This window comes from Rhea americana, unplaced genomic scaffold, assembly GCF_003343005.1.
Source record: "Rhea americana isolate MKP2758 unplaced genomic scaffold, rheAme1 scaffold_151, whole genome shotgun sequence".
Taxonomy (NCBI): domain Eukaryota; kingdom Metazoa; phylum Chordata; class Aves; order Rheiformes; family Rheidae; genus Rhea; species Rhea americana.
In genome coordinates this window covers 1,257,427-1,266,627 of record NW_028185606.1, presented here as the reverse complement: position 1 = coordinate 1,266,627, position 9,201 = coordinate 1,257,427, and the positions used below count along the sequence as shown (strand labels likewise).

Genomic DNA, 9,201 nt, shown 5'->3' with positions numbered 1-9,201 from the left:
GCCGAATTCAGCTGGGGGCCAGGTCCCCGGAGGGAGGCCGCAGAGGGGGTGAGCGTGCGGACGCCGAGGCGGCTGGGGCTGCAGCGCAAAGCTTGTCCCCCAAGGAGGCACCTTTGCAGCGCGGCGGGGAGACCCGCTGGAAAGGCGTAGCGATCCCAGCCGGCCGCGTTGCTGAGAGAGGAGGGGAGAAGCGGCTCCCGACGTAGCTGGTTATCAAACCGCGTGCTGCTCTTGACTCCACGGTGCCCCGTTGGCCTTCACCCGGAGGCCGTGGGGTTGCCAGCACCAGTTTTGGCATAGTGCTACTGCGCACGGTCYGGGTTCGGCTGCTGAGCAGGGCGGCCGCCACGGTCTGCAGCCTGCCCGTAGTGCTAAATGTAGCCCYTGGGGGGACGTGGAATGGGTCTAGAGCCCGTGGCAGCCTTTGTAAAGCTCTTGCCCAAGAACGAGAGTTGCAAACATGACGTTAAGAGGAGGGAACGGATGCGCTGGCCACAGCTGTGATCTCCAGCGGGTGCGATTCGCTAGCTGCCTGTCTGTGCCAGCTTTCTGCCAGCGCCCTGTCAGTCCTGTCGCACGGGGTCTCCAGTGGTAACTCCTGCCAGCTTCCCGTGGTCGAACTCGGACACGATAGTTGATAGAGCTGAGCACTTCTCATGAACACCCTAGAGGCGGCTCTTCTCATGTCCCTTCGGCGAGGACCTAGCAGCTCCCTTTGCTGCAAGCCGAGGGAGGATCAAGTTGAGCTGGAGAGAGCTGTTGGCACTGGGGAGRTAGGAAGTTGCCCATCCTGCAGCTTTCTGCTGCGGTTGCAGGGAAGAAGACCCGCTGAAGGTAGCTGGCTGTGTCTGGAGGTGTCTCGCCCTTCCCTGGGGATCAAGGCAGCAAAACCTATCACGTGTCCAGTATGGGTGATACAGTATTGCAGTCTCCAGAAATACACGGGGTGATAGATAAACCAACAGCATAGGTTTTGGTGTTATGTGGTCTTAATTGAGGAAATAAAGGATGTTGTGCAATGCCAGTTCCCAAAACGAAAGTTTGGTCTTGGAGCAATGAAGATGACCAGTGTCTGGGTGACAAGTGGGTGCGATGCCAGCTCCTGCTCTCACCGGTTACCAAGGCTGGGCTGACCGTGAAAACACCCTTGCGACTTAGAATTATAGAATTGGTAGGGTTGGAAGGGACCTCTGGAGATCATCTAGTCCATCCCCCCTGCTAAAGCAGGGTCACCTAGAGCATGTTAGACAGGGTTGCAGCCAGGMGGGCCTTGAAGATCTCCAGAGAAGGAGACTCCACAACCTCTCTGGGCAACCTGTTCCAGKGCTCCGTCACTCTCACAGGGAAGAAATTCCCCCTCACATTCAGGCAGAACTTCCTGTGCTTCAATTTCTGCCCATTGCCTCTTGTCCTGTCACACGGGACAACTGAAAAGAGTTTGTCCCCGTCCCCCTGACACCCTCCCTTCAGGGACTTGTACACAATGATAAGATCCCCCCTCAGTCTGCTCTTCCCCAGGCTGAAGGGGCCCAGCTCTCGCAGCCGTTCCTCATAAGGGCAGGTGCTCCAGCCATCTGATCATCTTCGTAGCCCTGTGCTGGACTCTCTCCAGTAACTTCACGTCTCTCTTGTAGTGGGGAGCCCAGAACTGGACGCAGTACTCGAGATGAGGCCTCCCCAGGGCTGAGGAGAGGGGCAGGATCGCCTCCCTCGACCTGCTGGCAACACTCTTCGTAATGCACCCCAGGAGACCATTGACCGTCTTGGCCGCCTGGGCACATTGCTGGCTCATGGTCAATCTGTCATCCACCAGCACTCCCAGGTCCTTCTCTGCAGAGGTCTTCTCTCCAGCAGGTCAGCCCCCAGCTTGTACTGGTGCCTAGGGTTATTTCTCCCTAGGTGCAGGACCCTGCACTTGCCCTTGTTGAACCTCAGGAGGTTCCTCTCTGCTGAACTCTCCAGCCTGTCCAGGTCTCTCTGAATGGCAGCACAGCCCTCAGGTGTSTCAGCCACTCCTCCCAGCTTGGGATCATCAGCAAACTTGCTGAGGAGGCACTCTGTCCCTTCATCCAGGTCACTGATGAAGAAGTTGAACAGGACGGGACCCAGTACTGAGCCCTGGGGAACTCCACCAGCTGCAGGCCTCCAGCTAGACTCTGTGCCACTGATGACAACCCTCTGAGCTCTGCCTTTCAGCCAGTTCTCAGTCCACCTCGCTGTCTGCTCGTCTAACCCACACTTCCTGAGCTTCTCTAGGAGGATGTTATGGGAGGCAGTGTCAAAAGCCTTGCTGAAGTCAAGGTACACAACGTCCACTGCTCTCCCCTCACCTACCCAGCCAGTCACGCCATCATAGAAGGCTATCAGTCTGGTTAAGCAGGATCTCCCCTTGGTGAATCCATGCTGGCTACTCCAGATCAYCTTCTTTTCCTCCATGTGTCTGGAGATGACATCCAGAATGAGCTGTTCCTTCACCTCTCCAGGAATGGAGGTGAGGCTGACTGGCCTATAGTTGCCTGGGTCCTCCTTCTTGCCCTTTTTGAAGGCTGTAGTGACACTGGCTTTCTTCCAGTCCTCAGGCACCTCTCCAGTTCTTCTGGACCTCTCAACGATGATGGAGAGTGGCCTGGCAACAACATCCACCAGCTCCCTCAGTACCCATGGGTGCATCCCATCTGGACTTCTGCTGCTTTTCTGAGCTCAGGAAATAATTTAAAATCCCTTTCTCCCTTCCCCCCACCAAATTGTTTCTCTCATTGTGAATAGTGTTTCCTAGTAGAAATTAGAGGCCAGATCAAAATACCTTTTCAATCTTACAAGATTTTTTTTTTTAAAAAAAATCCTGTTTCTGAGAGCCCCTCTGGGTTGGCTGTGGTAGAGTCTCAGCAGGACGGTGGGGTATGTCCAGCTCCGCTTGGCTATCGCTATCACGTTGTTCCGATATCTGCAGTCCTACACTGGGGTGCAGTTTGTTTTGGAAAACAGTATGTTGTGCTTCTTGAAAAGGCTTTTACATAGKAGATTTAATTATTTTCATGTAAATGAGCTAGAGATGCTAGTTTATTGGGCGGGTGGTGATGAGTCATAGACAAAACACGAGTGTAATTTCCTCTGTGATGTGCTGAGAATTAGATTTATTTATTTAAAACAAATTTAATAGCCAAGGGAACTAGTTGTGTGATCTAGTCTCATCTCCTGTCCATCAAAGGCGGTGCAGTTTCTCCCAGTTTTCCCTGCGTAGAGCCAAATCTCTTGTGTTTGGCTGAGCGTGTTTTCTGGAAAGCCGGTGTCTGAAATTGGAGACGGCAAAGGAGTTTGAGCAGATGGGAGCGTAGTCGGGAGTCAGACTGATTCCCTCGGAGGCTGCGTGCCTGCGTGTGCCGCCGTGCAACGAGACCGACGCCGATGAAGCGCGCTGCTCCCGAGGAAGGAGAGACTGCGCCGGCGAAACTGCTGGCAATGGCAACTCGAGCCCTCCTTCCGCCGTTGTCCTGAGCCGGGGGAGCTGTGTTGCTCCTGAATTACATGCAATAATCCTGTTCTTTCAGGTCCAGGCTCCTTGGTACTGGTCTGTAAGTGGATACGTTTTTGTTCACTGTTTCTGGTGTAAGGACCTTGGAATTCACGTTTTGAGATGGCATCCTGAGTGTCTTGTCTGGATATACAGTTTTTGTGAAGTTTTTCAATGAACTGTTTGAAGACCTGGTATTGTACAGCAGTAAAATCTCTTGACGTAGCTCTTAGTAAATCCACAGATGAATATATTTGTCGCTGTCCTATCAATCATGTTACTCTATCAGTAGCAGGACTGAATTACGGTTGAAACTGTAACATTTGCTGACCTGTTATGGTTCTGGCTTGTCACCACAGTGAGAGATACAATATTATGAAAGATACAGAAATAAAGATGGAAGACTTTTTCTGGCACAGTGTTCTTTGAGAAATTGTGTCACAGATTTTTGCACGTTGACTTGCGGATGCCTCTTATGAGTCATAGGCATTTCTGCTTCTGCTGTTCATGTCTGCAACCATGTATATCTATATATACGTTGTCTTTTTAGGACAGCATTATAAAATCGGCAGTGCTGTGAAGCACAAACTTTCTAAAAAATATCATAAATACTCCTGGGTTTTTTTGTTTGGTTGGCTTGTGTTTTTCTCCTCGCTGAATTGCATCTTGAGAGGCTTTGCCAGGTTCCCCTTCCTACCTGGTATGTGCAGAAGAATGAAGTATTTTAGTGGGTTACAGTCCGCCGATTGCAGGGCTCTGCCTGGGATTTCTTGGATGAGTTCTAGCTTCTGTTTCGTTTTATGAGCTCTATCTTAGAGAACTATTTCCATAGAGGGTATTTTTGAGCTAATGTGAATCTTGGTGGTTTGGAATATATTCAGAAAATGACAAATCCAGTAAAAGAGCATGACTACATGTTCTCAGGGTTTACAGTCATTCTCTTTGTTTAATTGCAGACCTCAAAAGAGGACCTTTTACAAGCTGATTTTGAAGGAGCTTTAAAATTCTTCAGGGTGCAGTTGCCCAAGAGGTACAGAGCAGAGGAGAACGCTCGGAGGCTGATGGAGCAAGCCTGCAACATTAAGGTAAGAGCAGTCTTCATTTCTTCTTGTTCAGCCAGACTTTATGCAGGGAAAATAAGGTGGGATGCTACGAATGGCAGTAGGATGTGGGCAGCACAGTACTGAAATCATTAATTAATTACTTTATGTATGTGTATGTGTATATATATACACACACGCACAGATTTTTACRTTTAAAGGAAGTAAAGGACTGAGCTTTTCCCCCTTGTCTGACTTGGCTCAGGCTAATAATTAAAATAGAAGTGATGCATAATGAAAATATTGAATTATCAGTGCCCCCAAATTCATAAACTATTTTATATTCATAACACTAAAACAATGAACCAGATACCATGTGACCATGTAACAATATGTCAAATATTATTTATTTTACTTTGAAGCTATTTATTTGCAGAATGCTGCTTTATCATATTATTATATTGGAGTAGAAAGTTAGTTTCTTTTGTGTATGTAGCTTGCCAGGACAAAAATCTTTTTATGCTGTACCCTATCCAAGACCTTGCTGTCAAAAGGTAGGCTTCTTTGAAGGTGTAGAGCACCAGGATTGCTCATTTAATGRATGATGGCAAGTTACAGGATCGTGACTGTAAGCATTTGTGCCTCAGAATATTGTATTAAAAATGACTGCAGAAGTTCATGAAGCTGTCATTCAGAAGGGCTGGGATTTTTTCTGGCATTTTCTGTTGGAATGTGTGCAATGATGGATGGGCTTACCATTCGGTCTTGAGAAAAAAAGTGGTTCTGTTATTCCTTGGAGCTTGAGCACTGGTGGGAAATGCATGTTTGGCATAGCCCAACACTGGGCTGAGAACATACCATTAGAAAGTACGCTTCTCTAACCCAGGTTTATTTATATCTCTCTGTATAGTTCGATATTCATTTCTTTCTGCATTGCTTAATTTAATAGTTTATTAAGCAGGGTTTTTTTCTGTACTTGTTAAAACATTGATCTTGTGAAAGAAGGGGTTTTGCAGTACTGAGGTTTATTCCAGCCAGGAAAAGAGGTTCTGTGCAAAGGTGTGTTTTTTTGTTTTTTGTTTTTTGTTTTTTTTTAATTGAACTTGAGATTTGATCTCTGCTACTGAAAGATTAGAGTATTGTGAGTGAAAGTTAACAATTCAATTTGATATATTTAGTCCTTTGTGCTATAAGCTCAATTCTTGAAAATAAGTAATTTAAAGACTTACTAAGTACAGTCAAAATATCTTTGTGCTGGGTGTATTTGGTGTGCAATTTTCTGATGCAAGGTTAAAGTAGAAGTCCTCATGGTGCTTTTTGAAAGACATATATATATATGCATTTTCTTGGGCGTAACTGTCTCATTTTCTTCTCCAGCAATCTATTGTGTGCCACACGATAATTTTTTTATTTAACTTTTCSAACTGTGTCTGATACACGTTTATATGCGGTGTTTTGTTTGGAACGTGTTTTGAAATCCGCCTGAGGGAGATGGTCAGGGTATAGCGCCTTACGTGGTTTCAGCACATGGGGCCATGCAAAACCAAAGGAAAGAAATACCAACTTACTTTGCCGTGGATGGGCAGGCAGCTGAGCGGCTTGACGGTGAACCCGCTGGGTGTGCAGAGTTCTGCACGTTCTGGCCACAGATGCACGAGGGAAGAGCACGGGTGAGTTCAGCAAAGACGGAAGCAAAGCGCTTCCCTGTGTGTTACAGAAGCGCGTGAGGACAAGTAGGAATTACTGGAATGGAAGGAGAACTCAGGGCCTGGACCGCTGCCGAGGGTGGGAGAAAGCGAAAGGTTCACGTTATCGCCTGCCGTCTGTGTTCGTGGGTAACTCCGCACCCTTGCAGGGCTCCGCTCCCTCGCTGGGCACGTGGTGCGTTACTTKGTGCAGGTGGCAGGGACACGAGGGGATTGCAACTGCGTACTGGACAGTTTGGGAGAGTTAAGCTAAGAGCAGCCAAGCCCATGAAGAGGAGCAACCTGAAATTCTGGTCTAGGTGAGGTTGTTTTCAGGATTAATGGGATGGTCAGGATAGTTGATCTAAACTAGTGAAAGCTTGTGTTGCCACAGAGCCTTGCTAACGTCAGCCTTTGTAAATGGTGGATAAGTTTGGTTCCTCATGGTGGGTGATTCAGTGGTGACACGTTGTGTACCTTGCTGCAGCCTTGCTACAGGTCTTCTACTGACTGGTCATTTGTGGTATGGCCTCGTCAGAGTGCTGGGCTGCTGATCTAGCTGTGACAAGATGTTTCTTTGGTCTGTCACTTTGACTGCTGTCAGTCATGTCCTTGCTTATTGATACGCACCGTTCTTGTAACCCGTTTCTATATTGTTTCTTCTGATTCCTCTGCATGCAGACATTTCTGTTCATGTTTCATTYAGGCCAATCTTAATGTTTTTATTATAGTTCTCTGCAGGGTGACTATATGGTGCCTTGAATGTGTTAACTCAGTGTTCCACATTAAATTAAAGCACCCAAAGGCTGAATTGACTGAAATTCACAGGTTTGGTTTCTTTGGACCARTTTGTCTCTGTTTTACCGACTGAGAACTAAATCTGAATCACAGGAAGGTAACCTTTGATTGCAGGTGGCATGGTAACTATTTGATGGAAAAGAAAATCAGCAGCTCATAAGRAAGAAAGTAACATGGGGTAGTCACAATGGATTTAGAAAGGGGATAATCTTGCTTAACGAACCTTCTACAATGAGATGACTGGCTTGGTGGATGATGGAGAGAGCAGTGATGTTGTTCCTCTTGATTTTAGCAGGGCTTTTGACACTGCCTTCTGTAACATCCTYATAGACAAACTGATTAAGTACAAACTAGGTAAGTAAATAGTGAGGTGGAATAAAAACTAGCCGAACTGTTGGGCCCAAAGGGTTGTGWTGAGCAGCACCAAGGCCAGCTGGAGGTCAGCAACTAGTGGTTTACCCCAGAGAATGATTGCTCAGGCCGATGCTGTTTAACGTCTTTTTAATGCTCTGGATGATGGGACCAAAGGCACCTTCAGSAAGTTTGCAGATGGTACAAAGCTGGAAGGAGTGCCTGAGACATCAGATGGGTGTGCTGCAATTTAGAGGGAYCTTGACAGGCTKGAGAAATGGGCAGAGAAGGATCCCCATGAARTCTAACAGAGAGGGAAATGAGAAGTCCTGCCCCTGGGGAGGAAGAGCCGAGGCACGAGGGCAGGCTGGGGACCGATCAGCTGGAGAGCAGCTTGGCAGCTGTGTTGTTCTTGTGGACAGCGAGTTGAATGTGAGCCAGCAAAGTGCCCTTGTGATAACGGTGGGCAATGGCATCTTGGGCTGCATCAGGCATGACATTGCCAGCAGGTTATGGGATGTGATCCTTCCCCTTTATCAGCCCTGCTGGGGCCATCCCTGGAGCCCAGTGCTGGGCTCCCCAGTACAGAAAAGGCATGGACCTACTGGAACAGGTCCACTAAAGGACCACTAAGATGATTCAGGGACTGGAGCATCTGTCATATGAGGAGAGACTGAGAAGGCTGGATCTGTTCAACCTGGAGAAGAGAAAGTTCGGGGGGATCTCAGAGATGTGTGTTAATGTTGGAGGGAGGGATAAAGAAGATGGAGAGAGACTCAGTGGTGACAAGAGGCAGTAGACAAAATGCAAGAAATTCTGCTGAAACATAAGAAGACTCTCTCTTACTGTGGGCATGGTTAAACAGTGGAACCAGGTTGCCCAGAGAGGTTGTGCAGTCTCCATCCTTACAGATACTCAGATCCTGTCCGGTCACAGTCCTGGGCAGCCTGGTGTAGTTAACCCTGCTTGAGCAGGTGGCTTGGACTAGATGATCTCCGGAGGTGCCTCCCAACCTCAGCTCTTTTATGATTGTATAATTAGATATTATAATCATGGTATTTATTTACAAACAGGAACTAATAAGTACAAGAGTTGACATGTTCTAATAGGAAATTACAGTCTTGATAATTATCATTAGTTGAGGTCTCAGGGAGTGCAGAGGTTATATGAAGTAGTTGCCTGTCTCGCTGATGGGGCGAAACTTGTTCTGTTTAGAAAACAAACAAAACCCTTGAATGTGTTTTTTTCTGCTCTGTGAGTGAGGTACTGTGCTGCTTCTCACTTCTGTGTTGATATTTGTAGAAACGTCAGATTTTCTTTTTAGAAAAAGTACCACACAGTAAGTGTCAGGGAGTATTTTCATTGGGTTTCTAAACTAACGATTGAGGCACCAAAACTTGAAAGCAGAATCATGGTGTAGCCAGGTTTCATATTTTTGCTCTGCATTTTTCAGTGTTTCATGTTTTCTTTAACTTCACTGCAGAACAGGAGTTTTAAGATGTAATAATCCAGCTGCTCTTGCTTCCTTTTTAATTATTTTTAGCTCTGTTTTGGCTTTAGAAAAGGAAATGAGAAAAGTACTTCAGACTTTTTCCTTGGATTTTCATAATTTTTAAGTTAGGTCATGATTGCAGGATCTAAGCCATGTGTTGGTAATGTTAGTTTTATAATGCTGTTTTTAAAACAAATTAAATAATATAACATTGGTCTGTTCTCAAGGGACAGAAATGTTCTGCAAATGAAATGTAAAAAAAAAAAAAGAAAAAAAAAGTCCCTTTAATTGAAAATTGTGTATAAAATGTGATAGAGAATGTCT

At 46.5% G+C, this 9,201-nt stretch overlaps 1 protein-coding gene across 2 annotated transcripts in view; it reads left to right on the top strand.

The window, feature by feature from the left end:
- RABGAP1L (RAB GTPase activating protein 1 like) overlaps nt 1–9,201 on the top strand; it is a 232,400-nt gene that overhangs the window by 178,363 nt on the left and 44,836 nt on the right. For both annotated transcript variants that reach the window (XM_085299645.1, XM_085299647.1), the window contains exon 19: nt 4,468–4,596. In XM_085299645.1, coding sequence (XP_085155771.1) covers nt 4,468–4,596 — 129 coding nt within the window. The remainder of the gene's footprint in view (nt 1–4,467; nt 4,597–9,201) is intronic.